Genomic DNA, 27,905 nt, shown 5'->3' with positions numbered 1-27,905 from the left:
AAGTCAATGTGATCAGTTGAGTGAGACCTCTGGATTACCCATAGTCAGTAATGTGTAGAACACCTATTATAAAAAAGGTTCTAATTCTTCAGATGTAAATTATGTCCTGGGGATTCCTACTACTCTGATATAAACAGGTGAGGTAGAGAGACCTAAGGTATGGGGAAAATTGTCTTGTGGACAGTCTGGATGAGATCTACGCAATGAGCATCTTGGAGCATGTGAGATGCCACTGGCGTTTTAAGAGAAGCCAGCAGGAGCAGGTAGGTAAGACTTCCAGATTACCCTTAGTCATAAAATAGCTTTCACTGTATAGAATAGCTAAATTAATAAAAGAGGTGCTCTTTCTTCACATGTAAGTGATGGTGGTGTGGTGGTTCCTACTTCTCTAACTTGTAGTTGAGTTAGAGGGACCTAGACTATGAGGAAGAATTTTCCTCTACACACCATAATCTCCTAAAGGTAAGTTTTAAGTTGAAAAAAGGGGAAAACTGATAGTTTACCTGAGAATTAAAGTCTACAGTAGCTATTCTTCTTCCTGGTCCATCTACTGGTAATACTGTATGTGTCACAATGTGTAATCTACATCTCCAAAGATCTGCAAAAAAACAAATAGTAGATTTATATTGTGCATTCACTTGTATACAATGTCCTTACAACAGTGGTCTCCAATCATTAAACCTATTGGGGCTACAAAACTAGAACCGCCATCATGCTGGAGAGCCAGAGGTTGGAGAAATTAATTTACAGTATCTAAAATATATATAATAAAAATAATCGGCTCATTACCTGTTCACTGTTGAATAATTTTTGCCTCGCCACGCTCAGTGTTATTGAGGAATAAAATGTTCTCTGTATTTCTCTATCATTTGTCATTGGCACAAAAAGGAGGAAGGAAATGATAAGGAATCACACAGTCTTTGTGATCTTCAAAGATATTTTCTATTATGAAGGGTTATGTTTGATTTAGATAAGACATGAATCTCTTATTAGGACACAATAAAATTATGATATTCTTATATTCAAGATTTAATACCCAACTAGTTCAATAGGTAAAAAAATTATTATATATACACTCACCTAAAGAATTATTAGGAACACCATACTAATACGGTGTTGGACCCCCTTTTGCCTTCAGAACTGCCTTAATTCTACGTGGCATTGATTCAACAAGGTGCTGATAGCATTCTTTAGAAATGTTGGCCCATATTGATAGGATAGCATCTTGCAGTTGATGGAGATTTGAGGGATGCACATCCAGGGCACGAAGCTCCCGTTCCACCACATCCCAAAGATGCTCTATTGGGTTGAGATCTGGTGACTGTGGGGGCCATTCTAGTACAGTGAACTCATTGTCATGTTCAAGAAACCAATTTGAAATGATTCGAGCTTTGTGACATGGTGCATTATCCTGCTGGAAGTAGCCATCAGAGGATGGGTACATGGTGGTCATGAAGGGATGGACATGTTCAGAAACAATGCTCAGGTAGCCCGTGGCATTTAAACGATGCCCAATTGGCACTAAGCGTCCTAAAGTGTGCCCAGAAAACATCCCCCTCACCATTACACCACCACCACCAGCCTGCACAGTGGTAACAAGGCATGATGGATACATGTTCTCATTCTGTTTACGCCAAATTTGGACTCTACCATTTGAATGTCTCAACAGAAATCGAGACTCATCAGACCAGGCAACTTTTTTCCAGTCTTCAACAGTCCAATTTTGGTGAGCTCGTGCAAATTGTAGCCTCTTTTTCCTATTTGTAGTGGAGATGAGTGGTACCCGGTGGGGTCTTCTGCTGTTGTAGCCCATCCGCCTCAAGGTTGTGCGTGTTGTGGCTTCACAAATGCTTTGCTGCATACCTCGGTTGTAAAGAGTGGTTATTTCAGTCAACGTTGCTCTTCTATCAGCTTGAATCAGTCGGCCCATTCTCCTCTGACCTCTAGCCTCCACAAGGCATTTTCGCCCACAGGACTGCCGCATACTGGATGTTTTTCCCTTTTCACACCATTCTTTGTAAACCCTAGAAATGGTTGTGCGTGAAAATCCCAGTAACTGAGCAGATTGTGAAATACTCAGACCGGCCCGTCTGGCACCAACAACAATGCCACGCTCAAAATTGCTTAAATCACCTTTCTTTCCCATTCTGACATTCAGTTTGGAGTTCAGGAGATTGTCTTGACCAGGACCACACCCCTAAATGCATTGAAGCAACTGCCATGTGATTGGTTGACTAGATAATTGCATTAATGAGAAATAGAACAGGTGTTCCTAATAATTCTTTAGGTGAGTGTATGCTAGGAAATAAACCTATATGAATAGAGAGACATGAGGCCTTTAGATGACCATGAAAGAGACATAATTTCCCATATGTTCTTAGGACACCAGGATAGTGCTTGGTTATTGTAAATATTGTATCTAGTGTTGAGTGAAGTTTGGGAAAATTTGATTCAGCTGCTTCATTGAATTTCACAAATTACTTCGTCATGAAGAGCATTTCTTTGTAAGTAGTAGGCACAATGAAGAGGAACAACGAATGCATTTCCCCCCATTATTGCACCACTCAGTTGTCATGTTCATCGCTGATCGCGGCATCTGATAATTATCTTTGAGGGCTTTCAGAGGTTAATCTGGTAAAAAAAAAATACTCATCTTATCCATTTGAGCGTGAAGAGGCCGTCGCTGTTATGTTGATGAAGATCCCGCATGAAATCTCGCACAGTGCATGATGACATCATCACGCTGGCCGGTGTGGTGACATCATACGTTACCACCCTTGGATACTTTGATTCTCTCAACACTCTTTGTATCCATAAGATAATTGGAGACGTTTGATGTGTAGGAGCTACCCTCACAGCTGATTAATAGTAGAAATACTTCAGTTTGCTCCTTCCAAAAATGGGTTGAGCATTACAACTCGAGATGAGCGAAGTTTTCAAAAATTCGATTCGGAAGCTTCGCCAAATAAAAAAATAAATATTAGATTCGATCCAAAAATCAGTTATTTCCTGGCTGCAGGGAGACTGTATATTGGTGTATACTGTGCATTGCAGTAACACGCATAGAGAGTCCGCTGTGCTAGTTAAACAGTACTGTGAGTCTGTATGATATGCAGATGACAGGCGTCGCTCTTAGAATCACTTCACACTTCCCTTATTTGGTCAGTTACGGGGTCAAAACTGACCAAATAACTCAGCCTTGCAGGTCAATAGTAGCGTCACTGTTTATTTTGCCCTTCTTCTGATCCGTCATAAGAACAACACCCAAAAAACGGATCCTGTCTTTTTAGCAACCGCCTTCAAATGGTCAGCATTAGGTCAGTAATCCATCAGTATTGCTAAGGCCAAAAAAAAACAGGAGTGGATCCAAAACAGAGATGACACGTGATTTGGGATGAGCGAACCCGTGGAAGTTTGGGTTTCACCGGGTTCGGCCAAACTTCAGGTCAAAGTTCGGATTCGGGATCCGAACTTGACTCCAAACCCGAACCCCTTTGAAGTCAATAGGGACCCGAACTTCACTTTATTATTTTCCGTTATAACATGGTTATAGCGGAAAATAATAGCATTGTTAAGACAGAATGCAAAAGATGCAAAAGAATATGGCAATTTAGGAGTTAAGAAAAAAACGACTCACCTCATCCCCGTGATCGCGATGCAGCAGTGTCTTCTATCTTCATTCAGCAGGACCTGCCAGAGTACCTGCGATGACGTCACCGCGCTCCCCACGTCATGAGCGTGGTGACGTCATCGCAGGTCCTTTTGCAGTTCCTGCTGAAAGAATATAGAAGACACTGGTGCATACTCTTTTGCATTCTGTCTTAAGAATGCTATTATTTTCCGCTATAACCATGTTATAATGGAAAATAATAAAATTACTCGAATACCGAACCTGGACTTTGGTGAAAAAGTCTGGGTTCGGTCCGGGTACCCGAACTCCCAAAGTTCGGTATGAATCAGAATTTTGCAGTTCGGGTTCACTCATCCCTACACGTGATTGGAATGTTTGCATGTTTTCTGTGTTTTGTACCCTCTCCTGCTTTTGGCTTCAAAATCATGAGAATATCCTGATGCAAAATAGTGACTGTGAGATACAGGCCATACAGATGCTCCAAAGACAGGATCCACTGTGTTTTTTAATTTTTTTGTTCTTCTGACAGATTAATGGTAAAATAAATAGGGATATCAACAAGGCCAAACAGGGACACTAGCGAGAGGAGTCAACATAGTGGCCCCGTCACAGAATGGTGAGGGTGGCAACCGCATGAGGGGCCAACACAGTGTCCCAGTCACAGAGTGGGGAGGGTGGCAACAGAATCAGGAGTCAACAGAGTGGCCCAGTGACACAGTGGGGAGGGGGTGGGCAACAGCAGTGGCAGTAACAGCACAAAATGGTGGTTGTCAGTAGGAGAAGATGGTACCTGAGGTAGCAGATGTGTGGCATGAGGCGCGTAGTAGCATCAGAATAGGGGCTGGAGCAGGTGGCCAGAAGAAACTGGTCTTTTTTTTACAAAGTTTTGGTGTGACACCCAGAATTATCTAGTCTGATGCATCAGGCACTAACATATGGAAATCGCGGCTGATCCATGTCTGATTCATCTTTACAAAGGATAGTCTCTCAACATTTTGTGAAGAAAGGGGTAACTATGCCCCAAGCCGCACTAAACTCTTTATGGTAACTATGTTCCCCACCGCACTAGACACCTGCTCTGATGCCACACTACTGACCTGGCAGGAAAGCTTGTCCAGGGCAAACTTGGCCAGTTGCGGCCAGAAATCAAGTTTGGCTGCCAAGTAGTCTAGGGGATTTTGGATGAGGGGTGGCAGGGTGCTGTCCAAGTATGCCACCACATGCACATTCAGGTTCTGCTCCATGCCCTGCTGCTGCTGGGTGTTTTTTTCAGTAGGCGGGTGAAGAAAAGTGCTCATTAGAGACTCCAGACTTAAGGTGCTGCTGATGGAGCTGGTGCTGCTTCTGTTCCCCCCTTCCCCCACTCCAGCAGTCATGGCAGCATGGGCGTCCGCAGGGAGGGGGGCGGCGGCGGGGCACAAGGAGATGAAAGCTTCCATTGTGGAAGCGTTCATCTCCATAGTCATCTGTATCCTCAGGACAGCGATACAGATGACTGTGCTGAGGCAGGGGAGGGAGAGGCGTGTCCCTTTCCCTTCCTCTGATAGGCTGCAGGCACTAGGCCGGCAGCCTATCAGAGGCCGGCACAGGCGGCGCAATGACGTCATAGTGCCGCCTGAGCCGTACAGCGTGGGACACAGGCCGGAAGAGGCCTGCATCGCATCGCTGCCAAGGAGGTAAGTATAAGTGTTTATTTTTTTTTGTGTACAATACTGGTGGCTACTGGCACATAAAGGGGGTCTCTGGCTACTGGCACATAATGGGGGGCTCTCGCTACTGGCACATAATGGGGGTCTCTGGCTACTGGCACATAATGGGGGTCTCTGGCTACTGGCACATAATGGGGGGCTCTCGCTACTGGCACATAATGGGGGGCTCTGGCTACTGGCACATAATGGGGGGGCTGTCATTACTGGCACATAATGGTGGGCTGTCATTACTGGCACATAATGGGAGGGCTCTCATTACTGGCACATAATGGGGGGGCTGTCATTACTGGCACATAATGGGGGGCTGTCAATACTGGCACATAATGGGGGGCTGTCATTACTGGCACATAATGGGGGCTGTCATTACTGGCACATAATGAGGGGGCTGTTATTACTGGCACAAGGGAGGGCTGTCATTACTGGCACATAATGGGGGGCTGTTATTACTGGCACATGATGGGGGGCTGTTATTACTGGCACATGATGGGGGGGCTATTATTACTGGCACATGATGGGGGGGCTGTTATTACTGGCACATGATGGGGGGGCTGTTATTACTGGCACATGATGGGGGGGCTGTTATTACTGGCACATTATTGGGGGCACTATAGGGGCATCTACTGAGGCCACAAAGAAGGGGTGTTTTATATTGGGGGATCTGTACAGTAGAATTTTATACTGGGACACATTATGGTGGGCACTATGAGGAAGGGGGGAGAGGAGTACTATGAGGTCATCTACGGGGGGCACTAAGAAGGGGTATTTTATACTTGCAAATTATGGGGGACACTGAGGGCATCTACTGGGGCATTTTATACTGGTACATTATGGGGGGCACTAGGAGGAAGGGGGGAGAGGAGCACTATGGAGGCATTTACTGGGGGCACTATATAGGGGTATTTTATACTGGCACATTATGGGGGCACTATGGGGACATTAGCTCAACTGGGGGCATTACAAGGGGGTGTTTTTTGCACTGTCACATTATAAGGAGATCTATTTCTACTGGGGGGCATTATGGTGGGCTTTATTACTCCCCCATGGTATGACCCCCGAGTAGCAACACCATCCTCTCCCTGCTCTGCTATTCCTCTGCCCCTTCTCCAAATCCTTATTATGAAATCTTTCTCATTAGGATAAAACACAACATCAGCTCCACCGAGCCCCCCAGCCAAAGTGTTGAAGTGGTGTCCGAGATCCCCAAGGGCCAAGCCAAGTAATTGTAAGTTTTCATGTGAAATATGTTTATGTTATACACATATAGCATACACTGTGCCACACAATATACAGTATACCGCTACACTGTGTAGTCTGTTCTATAAGCACCATTGTTTTGTGGCGGCGGACAAAAAATAATCTGGAAGTGCCCCTCCCGAGACCAGGCTCTAGATCCGCCACTGCACAGCTCATGCTTTATTATACTTTGTGATAATGACTATGCCCCTCCCCTTCATTACATTCTCAGAAACAAGCAGAGCATGGATGTCAATAAAATTATGCCCCCCCCCTGGAAAAATTTCTGCGGAAGCCCATGCATGGCAGTGGAGAGTAAGCGCAGAGGACTCCATGGTCAGACCTTCGTGATGGGCGATGACACACATAGGCAGTGGCCAACTGACTACATAGGATGTCTTGATACTAGTTGAGTTTATCCTCCCTCTCAGCAGGTGGAAAAAAGGCCCCTATTTTGGAGAGGTAGCAAGGGTTTAACATGGTGGAGAGCCAGTAGTATTTCCTCTGTCGAACGGTGATAATACGGCTGTCACTACGCAAGCAACTCAGCATGCATCTGGCCATTCTCGCAAGGGACTCCCTGTCTCCATCTCCACTGCATTAGTGATGAGCGAGCATGCTCAGCCGAATATCTGTTCGGCTCGAGCATCGCTATGCTCGGCACATGGTGGTACTCGACCGAGTACCTCATGTGCTCGAGAACAATGCTCGAGTCTCCTCCCCACACGTTTGCGGATTTTAAGCAGCCAATAAAGGTGCAGGCAAGTACTGCCCTCACTGTAATGCCAGCAGCCATGTTGGCTGCTGGCATTACAGTGATTGGCTGGCCGGAACGCTATATAGCACCCGATGACGCATGTTCGACTCAGACGTTGACAGGGAGAGCAGAACGTAGGAAGGGAAAGACAGAATAGGGAGCAAATTTCAACGGTTTTTATTCTGAGAAAGCTTTTCCAAGACCCAAAAGTCCTTTTAAGGACTACTGTGTGTGTGTTTTAGAGCTGCAATATATTTACCTGCAGTATCAGGGACAGTGCTGAGGAAGGGACAGATAGTGCAGGGAGAAAAATTTGCTGTTTTTACTACCAAAAGCTTTTCAAAGACCCCAAAGTCCTTTTAAGGACTACTGTGTGTGTTTGACAGCAGCAAGATATTTTTTTTTATTCCTATTAGTGACATGTTGGTAAGGCTGATTAGTCGGCCTGCATTTGTGGGAGGGGCGGAGGCTCTTCATATGCGAGCCACAGCCTCACTCACAGGCGTGGGTTCTCAGGTGCACAGCTGCCGCTGGGTGTCATTAGCAAACTAGCTTCTCTGGTGGTAGGAGTCTTTCTTTGCAGCATGGAGCCAGAATAGAGCTTGTTATTTTGCTCTCTGCTACCGTAGCATGCACGCACCATACTACGTAAGTAGGTTGAGCCAGGGCCGTCTCTCCTGGCCGGTCGGAACCGACTTTGCTAGCGAAAGGGACGCTCCGCCTCAGAATCTGCTACCTCAGGTTTGCTTGTTGGGGCTTGTGGGGGATCTGTGGATGGCACTGTTATGGAGATATCTGTGGATGACACATATGTAGCATAAGATGCTATATATGTATCATCCACATATACCCCCCATAAGTGTCATCCACAGATATCCCCCATAAGTGTCATCCACAGATATCCCCCATAAGTGTCATCCACAGATATCCCCATAAGTGTCATCCACAGATATCCCCATAAGTGTCATCCACAGATATCCCCATAAGTGTCATCCACAGATTTCCCCCATAAGTGTCATCCACAGATATCCCCCATAACAGTGCGTCATCCACAGATATCCCCCATAACAGTGCGTCATCCACAGATATCCCCCATAACAGTGCGTCATCCACAGATATCCCCCCATAACAGTGCGTCATCCACAGATATCCCCCATAACAGTGCGTCATCCACAGATATCCCCCATAACAGTGCGTCATCCACAGATATCCCCCATAACAGTGCGTCATCCACAGATATCCCCCATAACAGTGCGTCATCCACAGATATCCCCCATAACAGTGCATCATCCACAGATATCCCCCATAACAGTGCGTCATCCACAGATATCCCCCATAACAGTGCGTCATCCACAGATATCCCCCATAACAGTGCGTCATCCACAGATATCCCCCATAACAGTGCGTCATCCACAGATATCCCCCATAACAGTGCGTCATCCACAGATATCCCCCCATAACAGTGCGTCATCCACAGATATCCCCCATAACAGTGCGTCATCCACAGATATCCCCATAACAGTGCGTCATCCACAGATATCCCCCATAACAGTGCGTCATCCACAGATATCCCCCATAACAGTGCGTCATCCACAGAAATCCCCCATAACAGTGCGTCATCCACAGATATCCCCATAACAGTGCGTCATCCACAGATATCCCCATAACAGTGCGTCATCCACAGATATCCCCTATAACAGTGCGTCATCCACAGAAATCCCCCATAACAGTGCATCATTCACAGATATCCCCCATAACAGTGCGTCATCCACAGATATCCCCCATAACAGTGCGTCATCCACAGATCCCCCCCATAACAGTGCATCATCCACAGATCCCCCCCATAACAGTGCGTCACCCACAGATCGCAGTACAGAAGGATTGCCATCCAAACTACTACCTGAACACTTGTAGCACAAGTGAGGCCCTCATTATGTGATATACAGCCTGTTTCGGAGTGCCTCTTGCTTGTAATTTTTTGCAGCACTTGCACTTTATATGCAATTGAATATACAGGAAAGAATGTTTACTAACAATTTTTCCTGTAAAATTGATTTTTGGGGGGTTTTGTGCGTATTTTTGTCAGTCTGTAAAAGTGGCGTACAACTGGTTGCCTGGTTGTCTCCCATTGACTTCCATTATACTCGGGTGCTCAGCCGAACACACAAATATAGCAATATGTTCGGGCCGAACACCCGAACATCCGAATACTTTGGTTCTCGATCATCACTAGTAAATATGATTTTTTATTTTTATTTTTAGACAATTTTAGGTTAAGGCTACATGCACACGAACGTTGTTTGTTTCCGTGCCCGTTCCATTTTTTTTTTTTGCGGATAGGATGCGGACCCATTCATTTCAATGGGTCTGCAAAAAATGCGGACAGCACACAATGTGCTGTTCGCATCAGTATGTCCGTTCGTAGCCCACAAAAAAAAATAGAACATGTCCTATTCTTGTCCGTTTTAGGCATTGTTACAATGGATCCTCAAAAAAAAAAAAAACAGGTGGCATACAGATGTCATCCGTTTTTTTTTGCGGATCCTCAATTTGCAGACCACAAAACACATACGGTCGTGTGCATGTAGCCTAAATCGATTCGCTAACACGAAGCACGAGGTAATTCGGCTTCAAGGCGAATCAAATTTATCCTAAAATTCGGATCGAATTCCTCTTCAGTGGATTCAATACCCTCATCTCTAGTTTTCACCATTTAAGGTGGCTGTGATGGCCTCTCTGCTAGCAAATGGAATTGGTGAGTACATATATTTTTTTTTAACCCCAAATCAATGGGACCCTCACATGCAGCAATCAGTGTTGAAAGCAGCATCTGAGAGGTTTAATGATGGGGGATGGAGTGATTGCCATTCCCTATCATTGCGCCCAGTACATACAATGGAGAAAGGAGAAGTTTATTGAAGAAAACTGTACAACTGAAAGGAGGCTCCTAGACCCTGTTGGACGCTTCTAGCTTGGGTACAAGATGAGATACTGCCTCTAGTTTGGGTACAAGATGAGATACAGCCTCTAACCTAGATACAAGATGAGATATAGTTCGGCATGGAGACAGGTTCCCTATTATATCACATTTCTCCACAGGTGTTACAGTAGGTTGCCAAAGCTGGCATCCCAGATGATCCCACAAATGCTCAATTGGAGATAACTCTGGTGACCGGGCAGCCCAGGAAGTGTTGTAATCTGGAGGAGACATTCCGGGGAAACCTTGCTATGTGCAGGCGAGCGTTATCTGCTGAGAAATGCCAGGTGGAAGCCCTGCCATGAGAGGAACACATATGGCGGCAGAATGTCCTGCACATATGCCTGAGCTGTTTGTGTCCCTCAAATCACTACTAGGGATGAGTGTTATATGTGATGGCTCCCCATATCATCACTCCAGAGGATCATATCCTTCACCCACATTCATATCCTTACAGTTAGCACCAATTATTTAATATATACAGTACAGACCAAAAGTTTGGACACATCTTCTCATTCAAAGAGTTTTCTTTATTTTCATGACTATGAAGGCATCAAAACTATGAATTAACACATGTGGAATTATATACATAACAAACAAGTGTGAAACAACTGAAAATATGTCATATTCTAGGTTCTTCAAAGTAGCCACCTTTTGCTTTGATTACTGCTTTGCACACTCTTGGCATTCTCTTGATGAGCTTCAAGAGGTAGTCCCCTGAAATGGTCTTCCAACAGTCTTGAAGGAGTTCCCAGAGATGCTTAGCACTTGTTGGCCCTTTTGCCTTCACTCTGCGGTCCAGCTCACCCCAAAACATCTCGATTGGGTTCAGGTCCGGTGACTGTGGAGGCCAGGTCATCTGGCGCAGCACCCCATCACTCTCCTTCATGGTTAAATAGCCCTTACTTTCAAAGTTTTCCCAGTTTTTCAGCTGACTGACTGACCTTCATTTCTTAAAGTAATGATGGCCACTCGTTTTTCTTTACTTAGCTGCTTTTTTCTTGCCATAATACAAATTCTAACAGTCTATTCAGTAGGACTATCAGCTGTGTATCCACCTGTCTTCTCCTCAACGCAACTGATAGTCCCAACCCCATTTATAAGGCAAGAAATCCCACTTATTTAACCTGACAGGGCACACCTGTGAAGTGAAAACCATTTCAGGGGACTACCTCTTGAAGCTCATCAAGAGAATGCCAAGAGTGTGCAAAGCAGTAATCAAAGCAAAAGGTGGCTACTTTGAAGAACCTAGAATATGACATATTTTCAGTTGTTTCACACTTGTTTGTTATGAATATAATTCCACATGTGTTAATTCATAGTTTTGATGCCTTCAGTGTGAATCTACAATTTTCATAAATAATAAAGAAATAAAGAAAACTCTTTGAATGAGAAGGTGTGTCCAAACTTTTGGTCTGTACTGTACATATATTCTAACAATTGAAAGATATGGAAGAGCAGTTCATTGTTGATTTCAGAAGGGGAGAAAATAGCTAACTTCTCCTCCTATGTGAGTTTTCATAGAAACTGATGACAAATCAGTAGCAAACAGGTATAGCAGTTTTATTGTTTACTGTCCGAGCCTAAAATAAATTTTTAGTATAAAATTCATATAAAGCCATATTAATCCATATACAATAGAAATAGTAAGTACAAAACAGAGACGTGTTAATGATCAAGCCTTAGTAGTCCACTTATTATGTTGTGTTTTCATTGTATTATTTGAATATCCAATAGAAAGAGAGAATCCAGCTTCTTGTGGAATAAAAAATAGTACTTTATTGGCTCATCATATAAAATCCACCAAAATCACAGGAAAAAGATGTAGTTCAACATGTTTCGGGCTACAGAATCCAGCCCTTCATCAAGATGAGGGTCTTGATGAAGGGCTGGATTCTGTAGCCCGAAACATGTTGAACTACACCTTTTTCCTGTGATTTTGGTGGATTTTATATGATGAGCCAATAAAGAACTATTTTTTACTCCACAAGAAGCTGGATTCTCTCTTTCTATTGGATATTCTATTAGGCCCAGTTCTGGCCCTTTTTTCCGTGCTTCGTGGATTAAAGTCAGAGGTGAGAGCTGCAGCCATTTCTATCATTATTTTGGTATTATTTGAATATGCTACACAGATTAAAGGGGTATTAGAGGGGAACTATAGGCAGCCGTCCAATAATTTATTCTATGTTTAGTAACAAGTACATGTATTTTACCTTTTCTATGAAATTACAGACATATAGAGGTACCAGATGGGCCTATAGGCTTCTGTTGATAGTGTTATGAATCCAAACAACTCAAATGAAGCCATAGTATGGCCATGTGCACTAGGCATTTTAGGAATTTTGTCATTTGCATGAAAGCCCACTGCAGTTTTGACCCAAGATAACCGTTCTACTAGTATTGTCTGACTAAAATGAGTATTGTCTTACAATTGTTATGGGAAACATAAAATTCCAAAATCATATACTGTACATAAGTAGTCCATTTCTTTCTCTGGGGCTTTCCTCTGGAGCCTGACGTATAAAGAATACGGAGTTTCAGTCCCATTAAAAAATGAAAGGTTGTTGTGACATCTAGACAATCACTAATGAAGCTCCCTATTGAAGAGTTTTTCTTCATACAGTATAATCTTCCATTTCAGTTTCCATCATAGTCTGTTCATATTGAGGTTCTGTATTAGAGATATCCTTCTCCTTGAATGTGTTCTCCAGAAGAAATGAAATGGACTTGGATAAAGTTTCCTTGAAGTCTCTTCCAACAAAGACGTAGACCATGGGATTAATGCAACTGTTAAAGAATCCGATGCAGCATACAAGGTTGGACATAATAAAGTCAACAGTTATACTGAATTCAACATTCAAGACTTCTAGAAAAGGCCACATATAGAACGGAAACCAAAAACAGAAAAAACTAAGTACAATAGCGATAATGACTTTCAGAGGTCTATTTGATCTTGCCAAACTTCTGCTTCTTCTTATCTGAAAAATAACAAGACTATAACAAATTGCTATTATAGAAAATGGGATGAGAAACATGGTGACAAATCTAAAGACTGTCAAAGTTTGATCCATCTTGGTGTCTGCATCATAGTCATCAGCGTAGACTGAGGTACAATATGAAATGCTGTTCTCAGAGTCATGAATAATGTCTAAAAAAGAAAGATATGGAGAACTAAGCATGAAGCAGGTTGACCATATCATAACTGAGATGGTTAATGCAGACCTGGGAGACCTGTGGTTTTTTGACCACACAGGACACATGATTAATAAGCATCGGTCAATACTGATAATCATCAGGAAAGAGATGCTGACAGACATGTTAAGGAAGAGAATGGTGTATATGACCTTGCACATGGTTTGACCAAAGGGCCAATGCCCATCCAAAATCCACTCCGTTATCTGGAGAGGGAAGAGAATATCAAATGCAAAATCAGCTATGGCCAAGTTGAGAAACCATAAAGTGTTGACTGTCTTCTTCATCTTGAATCCTGCAATCCAGATGACCAGGCCATTCCCGGTAGTCCCCAGGATGAAGGTTATGCTGTAAGACATGATCATAAAAGTCTGGACCATGTGATAAATTATTGGGTTTATTTCTTCTGTATCTTCAGTGTCACTGGTCATTGTATAATAAAATGTAGGCGAAATAGATACGTTCTCCATGTTTGACAGTTTTCTGTAGCCAAATAAAAAACAAATCCATGGTATAAAAAACATCACCAACTTCCTTTATTTTACTCATTCTGTTACTTTTTTACACTTAAAATATTTCTATGAAATTTCAAAGCAGGATCTGCTTTTGATATCACTTTTTATTTTAGATTTTGAATTTATGTCTCAGGTATAGTTGTTGCATGCCACAGGTGCCTTAAGTGCCCTTTAACCCCTTGATCCGTCAGAAGAACAGAAAAATAAACAAAAAATAGATCCTCTGCTTTAAGCAGCCGTTATACTGCATGCCAGACTTTTTTTCCATCTAAAATAAAGGCTCTCATATGGAAATGGCTAAAAACAGATGAAAAATGTACTTTAATGAGCATAACGGATGCTTAAAATACAGGATACATTTTTTCTTTATTTTTATGTTCTTCTGAGGAAACAGAAGACCTGAAAACTAAATGGTGATCTGAACCCAGCCTTACTGACATGACAAATTTTAACCTTAAGTAAAGTACTAATAACATTTTTCCCCCGTGTGTTCCAATGGTCATATCTTTTTTTTTTTGCTTCAATGTAGCTGTATAAAACTTTGAATTTTACAAAATGAGCTAAAGTTTTTATAGGAATTATTTTGGGGTACATATAAATTATAAAATTACTTTTTTAAGTTTTTATTGTGGAGGGAGGGGGTAATAAAAAGTCACTCAATATTCTTTTTGGGATATATTCATAAAATGAAGTGTTAGGGGTGTTGTGCAGAAGGTACATATTGATAACTTATGGAGTAATCATGACAAGTAGTTATAATTACACAGCACCATCTCTGCAAGTGAGACGATGTGCAGTTTAATTTTGGAACAGAAGCATTGCTCGTACAAGCGCCACCTCCTCTTGAAACAGCTGATCCGCTGGAGTGTAAGGAGTCAGATCCCCACCGATCAGATTTTGATGACCTATCTTGAGGCTATGGTAGGTCATTATTATGTACTGGCTACACAACCCCTTTAATGGCTAAACCAAAACAAGGACAGGAGAAAGGTCTTTGGCCTCCTCTTCCTCCAAACTTCCTGTTTGTCTCCCTCTGGCTCCCCCTCTCCTCCTCCATTCAGGCTGCAGTGAGAGCTGCGAATACAGTATATGTAGGTCTTAATTGCACCTGCTGTAATTCAGGCTCTCTCTCATCAAAAGGTGTCTTTTTGGTCTTTTTTCAATGCTAAACTTCTTGTATTCTAGCCTGAAAATAGCCATCAGAAGTGGCCCCCGAGCTGGAAATGTGCAAAGCAGTGTTATCCTGTTCTTGAATGAATGAATGAATGAATGAATGAGGGGTTAAAGTTGCAGTTCTATTGTTTTCATATTTTTCTAATTTAGCTTAATTTTTGTATTTTATGATTTATTTTAAACAAAGACTATAACATATTGATTTTCAATACACTGCGTGCAGAATTATTAGGCAAATGAGTATTTTGACCACATCATCCTCTTTATGCATGTTGTCTTACTCCAAGCTGTATAGGCTCGAAAGCCTACTACCAATTAAGCATATTAGGTGATGTGCATCTCTGTAATGAGAAGGGGTGTGGTCTAATGACATCAACACCCTATATTAGGTGTGCATAATTATTAGGTAACTTCCTTTCCTTTGGCAAAATGGGTCAAAAGAAGGACTTGACAGGCTCAGAAAAGTCAAAAATAGTGAGATATCTTGCAGAGGGATGCAGCACTCTTAAAATTGCAAAGCTTCTGAAGCGTGATCATCGAACAATCAAGCGTTTCATTCAAAATAGTCAACAGGGTCGCAAGAAGCGTGTGGAAAAACCAAGGCGCAAAATAACTGCCCATGAACTGAGAAAAGTCAAGCGTGCAGCTGCCAAGATGGCACTTGCCACCAGTTTGGCCATATTTCAGAGCTACAACATCACTGGAGTGCCCAAAAGCACAAGGTGTGCAATACTCACAGACATGGCCAAGGTAAGAAAGGCTAAAAGACGACCACCACTGAACAAGACACACAAGCTGAAACGTCAAGACTGGGCCAAGAAATATCTCAAGACTGATTTTTCTAAGGTTTTATGGACTGATGAAATGAGAGTGAGTCTTGATGGGCCAGATGGATGGGCCCGTGGCTGGATTGGTAAAGGGCAGAGAGCTCCAGTCCGACTCAGACGCCAGCAAGGTGGAGGTGGAGTACTGGTTTGGGCTGGTATCATCAAAGATGAGCTTGTGGGGCCTTTTCGGGTTGAGGATGGAGTCAAGCTCAACTCCAAGTCCTACTGCCAGTTTCTGGAAGACACCTTCTTCAAGCAGTGGTACAGGAAGAAGTCTGCATCCTTCAAGAAAAACATGATTTTCATGCAGGACAATGCTCCATCACACGCGTCCAAGTACTCCACAGCGTGGCTGGCAAGAAAGGGTATAAAAGAAGAAAATCTAATGACATGGCCTCCTTGTTCACCTGATCTGAACCCCATTGAGAACCTGTGGTCCATCATCAAATGTGAGATTTACAAGGAGGGAAAACAGTACACCTCTCTGAACAGTGTCTGGGAGGCTGTGGTTGCTGCTGCACGCAATGTTGATGGTGAACAGATCAAAACACTGACAGAATCCATGGATGGCAGGCTTTTGAGTGTCCTTGCAAAGAAAGGTGGCTATATTGGTCACTGATTAGTTTTTGTTTTGTTTTTGAATGTCAGAAATGTATATTTGTGAATGTTGAGATGTTATATTGGTTTCACTGGTAAAAATAAATAATTGAAATGGGTATATATTTGTTTTTTGTTAAGTTGCCTAATAATTATGCACAGTAATAGTCACCTGCACACACAGATATCCCCTTAAAATAGCTAAAACTAAAAACAAACTAAAAACTACTTCCAAAAATATTCAGCTTTGATATTAATGAGTTTTTTGGGTTCATTGAGAACATGGTTGTTGTTCAATAATAAAATTAATCCTCAAAAATACAACTTGCCTAATAATTCTGCACTCCCTGTAATGTGTATGACAATGTTTTACTGCATTACAGATGAACTTATCCGATCTTTTATGTACTTAAGAGGAAATAATAAATTTATGGAGGGTGCTTTATATGGTTGGATTTACAGTGTCTTGAAAAAGTATTCATATTCCATGAACTTTTCCACATTTTTTTCATGCCACACCCACAAATGTAAATGTATTTTATTGGGATTTTATGTGATAGTCCAACACAAAGTAGTAAGCATGTTTGAAGTGAAAAAAAAAAATTATACATGGTTTTCAAAAGTTTTAATAAATAAAAATCTGGAAACTTTAGTATACATTTGTACTGAGCCTACTGTATTTTGATACCCCTAAATAAAATCTATTGTGACTAATTGCCTTCAGAAGTCACCTGATTAGTAACTGGACTCCACCTGTGTGCAATTTATTCTCAGTATAACTACAGCTGTTCTGTGAAGGTATCAAAGGTTTGTTAGAGAACATTAGTGATCAAACAGCATCATGAAACAGCATCAGGAACACACCAGACAGGTCAGGGATAAAGTTGTGGAGAAGGCTAAAGCAGGGTTAGGTTATAAAAAATATATCCAAAGCAGTGAACATCTCACAGAGCACTGTTCAATCATCTGAAAATGGAAGAAGTATGGCACAACTGCAAACCTACCAAGACATGGCTGTAAAGTAACTAGTTCAGTGATAGAAAACAGAGGGTGGTTATTCATGATACACACTCAGATTGGGTCACTGTCACTAGTGGGTTACCACAGGGGTCAGTATTGGGCCCTATTCTCTTCAATATATTTATTAATGATCTTGTAGAAGGCTTGCACAGTAAAATATCGATTTTTGCAGATTACACTAAAATGTGTAAAGCAATTAACACGGAAGAGGACAGTATACTGTATATATAATTATATTATAGAGGACAGTGTACTGTATGTATATATATATATATACAGTACAGACCAAAAGTTTGGACACACCTTCTCATTAAAAGAGTTTTCTTTATTTTCATGACTATGAAGGCATCAAAACTATGAATTAACACATGTGGAATTATATACATAACAAACAAGTGTGAAACAACTGAAAATATGTCATATTCTAGGTTCTTCAAAGTAGCCACCTTTTGCTTTGATTACTGCTTTGCACACTCTTGGCATTCTCTTGGTGAGCTTCAAGAGGTAGTCCCCTGAAATGGTCTTCCAACAGTCTTGAAGGAGTTCCCAGAGATACTTAGCAGTTGTTAGCCCTTTTGCCTTCACTCTGCGGTCCAGCTCACCCCAAACCATCTCTAATGGGTTCAGGTCCGGTGACTGTGGAGGTCAGGTCATCTGGCGCAGCACCCCATCACTCTCCTTCATGGTCAAATAGCCCTTACTTTCAAAGTTTTCCCAATTTTTCGGCTGACTGACTGACCTTCAGTTCTTAAAGTAATCATGGCCACTCGTTTTTCTTTACTTAGCTGCTTTTTTCTTGCCATAATACAAATTCTAACAGTCTATTCAGTAGGACTATCAGCTGTGTATCCACCTGACTTCTCCTCAACGCAACTGATGGTCCCAGCCCCATTTATAAGGCAAGAAATCCCACTTATTAAACCTGACAGGGCACACCTGTGAAGTGAAAACCATTTCAGGGGACTACCTCTTGAAGCTCATCAAGAGAATGGCAAGAGTGTGCAAAGCAGTAATCAAAGCAAAAGGTGGCTACTTTGAAGAACCTAGAATATGACATATTTTCAGTTGTTTCACACTTGTTTGTTATGTATATAATTCCACATGTGTTAATTCATAGTTTTGATGCCTTCAGTGTGAATCTACAATTTCCATAGTCATGAAAATAAAGAAAACTCTTTGAATGAGAAGGTGTGTCCAAACATTTGGTCTGTACTGTATATATATATATATATATATATATATATATACTATAGAGGAAGGTATACTGTATATATACTACAGAGGACAGTATACTGCATACATACTACAGAGGACAGTATACTGCTACAGATGGATCTGGATAGATTGGAGGCTTGGAAAGAGAAATTGCAGATGAGGTTTAACACTGACAAGTGTAAGGTCATGCACATGGGATGCAATAATGCAAGTCACCCGTACATACTAAATGGTAAAACACTGGGTAACACTGACATGGAAAAGGACCTAGGAATTTTAGTGAACAGCAAACTAAGCTGTAGAAAACAGTGTCAGGCAGCTGCTGCCAAGGCCAAAAGGATAATGGGTTGCATCAAAAGGGGCATAGATGCCCGTGATGACAACATAGTCCTGCCACTTTACAAACCACTAGTCAGACCACACATGGATGACTGTGTACAGTTCTGGGCTTCTGTGAATAAGGCAGACATAGCAGAGCTGGAGAGGGTTCAGAGATGGTTAACTAAAGTAATAACTGGAATGGGGCAACTACAGGACCCTGAAAGATGATCAAAATTAGGGTTATTCACTTTAGAAAAAAAAAAAACTGAGGGGAGATCTATGAACTATGTATAAATATATCAGGGGTCAGTACAGAGATCACTCCCATCATCTATTTATCCCTAGGACTGTGACTGTGATGAGGGGACATCCTCTGCGTCTGGAGGAAAGAAGGTTTGTACACAAACATAGAAGAGGATTCTTTACGGTAAGAGCAGTGAGACTAAGGAACTCTCTGTCTGAGGAGGTGGTGATGGTGAATTCACTAAAAGAGTTCAATAGGGGCCTGGATGTATTTCTGGAGTGTAATAATATTACAGGTTATAGTTACTAGAGATGAGTTGTTGATCCAGGGAGTTATTCTGATTGCCGGATTGGAGTCGGGAAGAAATTTCTTTTCCCCCAAAGTGAGAAAAATTGGCTTTTTTTGCCTTCCTCTGGATCAACTTGCAGGATAACAGGCCGAACTGGATGGACAGATGTCTTTTTTCATCCTTATAAACTATGTTACTATATAAGCTGACAGCCCAGGCAAGAAGACCACTAATTAGAGAGGAGCCAAGAGGCCCATGGTCACTCTGGAGGAGCTGCAGCGATCCACAGTTCAGGTGGGAGAATCTGTTCACAGGAAAACTATTAATTCTCCACAAATCTGGCCTTTATGGAAGAGTGGCAAGAAGAAAGCCATTTTCAAAACCAAGTTACAAGAAGTCCTGTTTGCCACAAGCCATGTAGGGGAAACAGAAAAAATGTGGAAGAAGGTGCTCTGGTCAGATGGGATTAAAATGTAACTTTTCGTCTCAAATGCAAAATGCTGTGTGTGGAGGAAAACTAAACTGCACATCATCCTGAACACACCATAAAACATGGTGGTGGAAACAACATTCTTTCGGGAGGCATTTCTTCAGCAGGGACAGGGAAGGTGGTAACAGTTGATGTGAAGATGGATGTAGCTAAATACAGGGCAATCCTGGAGAAAAACCTGGTAGATGCTGCAAAATACTTGAGACTGGAGTGGAAGTTCATCTTCCAGCAGGACAACGACCAAAAACATCCAGCCAAAGCTACAACGTCATGGTTTACATCAAAGCATATTCATGTGTTAGAATGGCCAAGTCAAAGTCCAGACCTAAATCCCATTGAGAATCTGTGGTAAAACTTGAAAATTACTGTCCACAGACGTTCTCCAATCAATCTGACTGAGCTTGAGCTATTTTGCAAAGAAGAATGGGCACAAAGCTGGTAGAGACCTACCCCAAAAGAGTTGCATTTGTGATTGCAGCAAAAGGTGGTCCTACAAACTATTGACTCAGGGGGGCTGAATACAAATGCACGCCACACTTGTATTTGCACGCCACAGAATGCAAGCCACAGAATTGTATTTATCATCAATGAATCCTTTTTCAAGGCACTGTATATTTGGTATATTTGGTATTCTCTAGTATAGTGGTCCTACAAACTATTGACTCAGGGGGGCTGAATACAAATGCACGCCACACTTGTATTTGCACGCCACAGAATGCAAGCCACAGAATTGTATTTATCATCAATGAATCCTTTTTCAAGGCACTGTATATTTGGTATTCTCTAGTATAGTGAAGAGCAACCAGACTAACCTGAAAATATATTCTTCCTCACTTGGTTTTGTAGACTCGATTAAATTTGGCATCACCAAGTCAGATTAGGAGAAATTAGAGTTTAAAAAATGTGAATATTTTCTCCTCCTCACTAAACTTAGATTTAGAAGTTATCATGTGGATAGGTCATCAATAGAGATGAGCGAATTGAAATTGACGAAGTGGAATTCGATCTGAATTTCAGGAAAAGTTTGATTCACACCGAAGCCAAATTTCCTTCCTTGCTGCACGTGTGAGAACATGGAGAAAGGAACTCTGGGAAGGCGGGATCAACCATAATGCCATGCATGCAGCCAATCAGCAGCCAGCCAGCCCTGTGATGTCACAGCCCTATAAATAGCCTCAGCCATCTTAGATTCTGCCATTTACCAGTGTACTGAGTGCTAATAGTGCAGGGAGAGACGTCAGCAGGCGCTAGGGACAGTGATAGGAAAGACTTGATTGTGGTGAAAAAACAATTTAGAAGTGCAGGTAAAGGATAGGGAGGAATCGTTCCACAGCATTTGTGTAGAACAGGGTTCAGTAGGGGAGGTTACAGCCTGGGTAATAGGAAGAATCCTATTACACCTTGCTGCACTGACTGGGGATCCAAATTGCCATTATACAGCTCTGTAATTCCAGCAAACCGTTCTTATTAGGGCGCAAGTGCTGTTTGATACAGCCATTAACAGGGTTTATTACAAGGAAATATTTCTAGAGTATGTCTTATTTGCCCTTGTGTAGTGCAGTTATATGTTGTAAAGCCCTTTTTGCCGTATGTTGGACCCTCCATATGTTGGACCGACTGTACGAACAGAGAAAAGCCATAAACGATTTACTGATGATCCAAGCGGACAGGAGTACTCCCCTGTGTAACTTCAATGTCAGCCAGTGGCAGTTCATGCATGACAACTGCCGTTTGCACAGGCCCTTTGAGGAGGTCACGTTATTTGTCAGTCGCCAGGACTACGGGATGAACAATGTCATTCCACTGCTTCATGTCCTGGAAAAGATGCTGGTAAATTTGGCTGGTAAGGCGACTGGAGACGTGGCGCCTAGATCTCACAGCCACATGAGCCCTGTGGGGGCTGAACTGGAGAAGGAGGAGGGCTTTGGAGCACAAGCAATGTGTAGCGAAATGTGTGGTTTTGCTACGTAGGTGACAGGAGAGGAGGAGCAGGAGCAGCCAGAGGAGCTACAAGGCAATGAGGAAGACGAGACATAGGACCCAACACACTGTGGCAGTATGCAGTGGAGTCACTTGCGCAAATGGCACGCTGCATGCTCACTTGCTTCAACAGTGACAGCCGAATTGTCACCATTCGGCAGAGGGATGACTTCTGGCTCTCCACATTGTTGGAACCTCACTACCGGTCTAAAATGGGGGCCTTTTTTACACCCGCTGAGAGACAAACTGAACTACTATAGAGACTTCCTATGTGGTCAGTTGGTCGCTGCCTATCTGCGCCATCGTCCATCCTCTTGTAGGTCTGACCGTGGGGGCCCTCTGTGCTCACGTTCCACTGCCATGGCTGCTGGGGAGGGGTGGCAGGAGCTCCATCAGCAGCAGCCTGAGTCTACAGTCGCTGATGAGCAGCTTTCTTAACCCACATAGCAAAGAAACTACTCACCAGCAGCTAGACATAGAGCAGAACCTGAACCAGCAGGTGTTGTTATACTTGGAGTGCAACCTGCCAGCCGTCATTAAAGATCCTCTGGACTGCTGGGCAGCCAAACTGGATTTGTGGCCGCAACTGGTCGAGTTTGCCCTGGAAAAGCTGTCCTGCCTGGCCAGTAGTGTGGCATCAGTGCGGGTGTTTAATGCGGCGGGGGCCATAGCTACCCCAAGAAGAACTCACCTGTCCACCCAAAATGTGGAGAGACTGACTTTTGTCAAGATGAATCAAGCGTAGATCAGCCAGGATTTACACCCACGAATTCCTGATGCATCAGACTAGATTATCAATGGTGCCACACCAACACTTTGACAAAATAGACCGTTTGCTTCTGGCTACCTGCCTAAGCTACTATTCTGATGCTGCCACCCGCCTGATGCCACACATCTGATGTCAACTTGCCAAGTGCTCCTTATTTCACCCACCATCTTCTGTGGGTACTGGTATTGCCACCCACCTCCACACTATATCACCTTGCCACTCTGTGGCCTCCTGGCGCTACTGCCACCTCCACACTATGTCACCTTGCCAATCTGTGGCCTCCTGATGCTGCTACCACCTCTACACTATGTCACCTTGTCACTCTGTGGTCTCCTCATGCTGCTGCAACCCCCGACACTATGTCACCTTGCTATTCTGTGGCCTACTGATGCTGCTGCCAACTGCACACTATGTCAACTTGCCACACTGTGGTCTCTTCATGCTGCTGCCACCTCTTCACTTTATCACCTTGCCAATCTATGGCCTCCTTATGCTGCTGCCACCTCCACACTGTGTCACCTTGCCACCCTGTGGTCTCTTCATGCTGCTGCCACCTCTACACTTTATCACCTTGCCAATCTGTGGCCTCCTCATGCTCCTGCCACCTCCACACTATGTGGTCTTCTGATGCTGCCTCCACCTCCACACTCTGTCATTGTGCCACTCTGTGGCCTTCTGATGCTGCCACCACCTCCACACTATGTCATTGTGCCACTCTGTGGTCTCTTCATGCTGCTGCCACCTCACCACTATGTCATAGGGCCACTCTGTGGACTTCTCATGCTGTTCCCACCCTCCCCACTTCATGACTGGGCCACTATTTTGCCTTTTTGGCTTGGCTGACATAATCATTTATTTGACCCTTCTTCTGATCTGTCAGAAGGAAGGTAAAATGAGACGCTGTGTAGCAGCTGTAAGGCCTGTATGGTCCCATCAGAATTGGCTTATGATTTGGTAACCAAAAGCAGGAGTGGGTACAAAACACAAAAGACATACAAATATTCCGTTCATGTATCATCTCTGTTTTGGATCCACTCCTGTTTTTTTGGGGCATTAGCAATACTGATGGATTACTGACCAAATACTGACCGAGTGAAGGCAGATGCTCCACAGACAGGATCCATTTTTTGTGGGTTATTGTTCTGATGGATCAGAGGAAGGGCAAAATAATCAGTGACGTCAACACAAACTTACTCCTGACACCCTCTTCACTCTGTCGGGGTCTCTACTTGTATAAGCGTTTTAATAGAACAGGTTCTGTAGACATCTATGTGGAATCAGCTGGCAAGGGTGTAAAAGGAGTGCACTTCTTCTTGGCGCTAACATCGACCTGTAAGGCTGAGTTCATACATGAGTTATTTGGCCAGTTTTGGCCCCGTGACTGCCCAAATAAGTGAATTGTGCAGTGATTCTAAGAGCGAAGCCTGTCATCTGCATGTCATACAGACTCACAGTATTGTTTCACTAGAACAGCAGACTCCCTATGCGTGTTACTGCAAGGCAAAGTGTTCTACACCACTATACAGGCTCTCTGCAGCCAGGAAATAGCTGTTTTTTAACAAAATTTGCCGCAAATATATTCAGATTGAGCAAAAATTTTCCCCAAAAATTTATCGAACCGGCGAATTGAATTTTTGAAAAATTTGCTCATCTTTAGTCATCAAAATTTAAGTGGAAAAACCCTTTAATATCTCTCAATAATGCACAGAGTGACACCATATTTAACATTACACTTCAAAAAGGTAAACTTATTTCAGTCGTACAAATCACCTATTTGCCCATGAGGTGGTATTGATAAGGCAAACCTTACTCTTAAAGGGTCCCTAAGTTTTTGTAAATCACTTGACATATCACAAGTTTTGATCGGTGGAGGTCTGACAGAGAAGTGCAAAGCATATTGCACTTGCTTTTCTACCTGTACAGGATGGAGTCAAGATGGGCTGATAGGCTTCTATTGAGCCTGTCTCCTGCAGCGAGTAGAGAGAGTGCAGTATGTGCACACACTTCTCCCTCCTGATTCTAGCAACTGGTGGGGTCTTAGCTCTCAAACCCACACCGATCAAAATGTTTGATATGTCTCTATGACATCAAAAGTTTTAACAAAAAGCAGTGACCTTTCAAGGTCTGGAGATTCTGTGAAGACATTTGGAGGCAAAGCTCACTCTTAATGGGTCACTTAGTTTTGATATATCTTTTTATACATCATAGGGACATATCATATGTTTTTTTTTTTGGTGTGGGTCTGAGCACTAAGACCCACATCAATTTTTAGAATGAAAAGAGAGAAGTGCGCTCACATTGGGTTTTCTCCTTGCTGCAGAGGATGGAATAAAGATGGGACCATAAACTTCTATTGAGCCTATCTCCTGCATTGAGGAGAGAAAGCGCAATATGCTTGGACGTATCTCTCCTCGTCTTTGCAACAGGTGGGGAACTCAGTGCTCAGACCTCCACCAATCAAAACTTTTGATATGTCTCTAGGACAAATCAGAAGTTTTACTAGAATTCAGTGACCCTTTAAGGTCTGGAAATTCTGGGAAGATGCATTCTAGTCTTAAGTTCCATTAGCACATATTAGTTTGTTTTATCAATGGGGGACGGAGAGGGGGGGGGGGGGGAAACTACTATACTTAGTTGGTAGTGATGAGATGCTTTTTCCATCTGGTAAAAAACTGATTTCCAAAAACCAACCTATGGTGGCTGGTTGTTTCACCTTGTTTATGGATAAGTTTTGAAAAGTTATTGATGTAAATCTCAGGGGAAAAAAGGATTCAAAAACGTATAATCTTTTTTATATGTACGAGTGATATGGATGGGAAGAGTGGATCGTAAATTAAGGTGAGGTAACTTATACTGTAGCATTCACTTTTGTATGTTTTAAGAAGAATGTTGTTTGGTGGTGTTTGACTAAGGCCTTGTCCACATTTCCGTGTCAGTTGCACATCCGGAATAAAAAAAGGGTCCATGTTTGCTTAGCTGAAAATTAATTTCAAAAGCACCTCCTATCAGTCTTCAGTGAAAAACAGATGCAACACCGGTGCCATCTGTGTTGTGTCTGGGATTTTCACAGACCCGTAGACATCAATAGGCATGCTTGGTCCACATCACGAATCAAAGTCGTGCATGTCTCCATGATTTTTTTTTACTCACCATGTTCACTGAAATGTGAACAGACATATTTAAATCAGTAGGTACGTGTGATGTCCATGGAAAATGCGAACAGCACACGTCAGTGAAATACGGAAATGTGGACAAGGTCTTATGTATGTCATGCCCTTTAAAAGAAAGCCTTCCCAAGTGGGCTTCAGCAACAGTGCCCTATGTACAGCCATTATCTCTTCGGCTGGCTAGAAGTGTGCAGTAGTTGGAAACCGGACGGAGCACCACTTTCGGAGCTGAGTAGACGCCGACAGTTTGATACTATCCCAATCTAACATGAATAATAATATTTTCATGGAAGTCAAATTGGTGAAGTCAATCTCAAAACCATAAAATTATCTATGAAAGTCCATGTCATAAGAAATATATGAATGCATCCCAGCCTACAGACACACAGATAAAACTAGAATGTTGTAGCTTTCATCTTATACACCAGAAGAGAGAAGAAAATTATCCACATGTCCGATAGATTACATTTTTATACAGTTGTCACTTTTGCTGCTTCATGAATCCAAAGGACCTTACAAGACAGTAAAACTTCCATCAGCACTCAAAAAAGATAATCCTAAAGTTTCCTAGTTAGTTTTTTCCCCAAATATCCTTCTAAACTATCTAAACCGCTGTTGCTGCAGATGAAACCAGTAGTTTAAGGTTTATATCAAGAGATGGTAAGTGGGCAAAAAAATAAATGATATTAAGATATGGACCCTAAACTCTGTGTCCATAAAGTATGATACAGCCGGGTGCATCAGTATTTAATACAACAATCGACAGAGGACAATTTGAATGGGTTCTACCTAATGAACCTCTTGGATCATGTAAGGTGCCATTGACACTTTCAGAAAAGTCAACAGGAGATATCCTTGGACCATCCTTAGTCATGAGATACCTATAACTGTAAACAATACCTAAGTTGATAATAGAAGTGTCCTTTCTTCAAATGTACATCATGGCATAGTGACTCCTGCTGCTCTACCTCATTCAGGGTGTCTAGATGCATGGCTCTATGGTCCTAACCTAAAGGGAAGAAAAAGTTCCTGTCCCAACTCTAAGCTCTTAAAGGTAAGATTTTGGTTGGAAGAGCTTATTTGCCTCATGGGAAGGAAAGTCTACAGTAGCTATTCCTCTGATTTGCAACTCATGGTAAGATCTGCCACAACATGATCTGTGGCTCCAAAGGACTACAAATCCAATTGGTGAGGTCAACTTCTTGAGCTGTTTTGTGTATTCAATTGCATATAGGCTTCCTTACGACCCTGCTCTCCAATCTATAGATCTCTAGGGGCTACTGAACTACAACTGGCAGCACGCTGGGGGTTATAATTATGTGGCAGCTACAGAGCTGCAAGTCATAGAATATGATCTTACAATATCTTAATATGCATAGGAACATTTGGCAGAAATGATCAGCTACTCACCTTGGCGCTCTTGTATAATCTTCGCCTCTCCGCACTCAGTGTCATGAGGAATATAATGTTTTCTGCTTTTCTTTCTATCATTTTTTATCATTGGTACAAAAAGGAGGAAGGAAATGATAAGGAATCACACAGCCTTTGTGATCCTCAAAGATACTTTCTCCTATGAAGAGTTATGCTTCGTTTAGATAAGAGTCAATGACTCCAGCAGAAGACATGAGAACTCACTGCAATAATTCACATTGTGGGAAAAGTCAATTTCTCATTTACTTTACAGTTTTATGATAAAACGGGAGAATAGCAGCCACCTAGGAGAACAAAACAGAAGCGGCCAGAGTGGTGGAGACTGAATGGCATTATGGGAAAGAGGAGAAGTGTGCTAACCCTTTTAA

The 27,905-nt window shown here is 42.5% G+C and overlaps 2 protein-coding genes across 2 annotated transcripts in view; both read right to left on the bottom strand.

Moving 5' to 3' along the window:
• The window catches only part of LOC120989951 (chemokine-like receptor 1), a 31,101-nt gene extending 3,559 nt beyond the window's left edge, over nt 1-27,542 (bottom strand). Inside the window, exons 1-2 of the mRNA XM_040418825.1 lie at nt 27,517-27,542; nt 504-598 (exon numbers count right to left, since the gene is read on the bottom strand). The gene's annotated coding sequence lies outside the window, so the exon portion shown is untranslated. The remainder of the gene's footprint in view (nt 1-503; nt 599-27,516) is intronic.
• Nucleotides 12,422-13,964, bottom strand: LOC120991813 (chemokine-like receptor 1). The gene has a single exon (XM_040420573.1). The coding sequence runs from the start codon at nt 13,928-13,930 to the stop codon at nt 12,923-12,925; it is 1,008 nt and encodes a 335-aa protein (XP_040276507.1). The 5' UTR covers nt 13,931-13,964; the 3' UTR covers nt 12,422-12,922.
• Nucleotides 27,543-27,905: the final 363 nt, after the last annotated feature.

Source organism: Bufo bufo, chromosome 1 (genome assembly GCF_905171765.1).
Source record: "Bufo bufo chromosome 1, aBufBuf1.1, whole genome shotgun sequence".
Taxonomy (NCBI): domain Eukaryota; kingdom Metazoa; phylum Chordata; class Amphibia; order Anura; family Bufonidae; genus Bufo; species Bufo bufo.
The sequence above is the reverse complement of the archived record's forward strand: the minus strand, read 5'-3'. Positions and strand labels throughout refer to the sequence as shown.

Excerpts from the sequence above, each read along its gene's own strand:
- LOC120991813 (XM_040420573.1), bottom strand. The coding sequence starts at position 13,930 with ATGACCAGTGACACTGAAGATACAGAAGAAATAAACCCAATAATTTAT.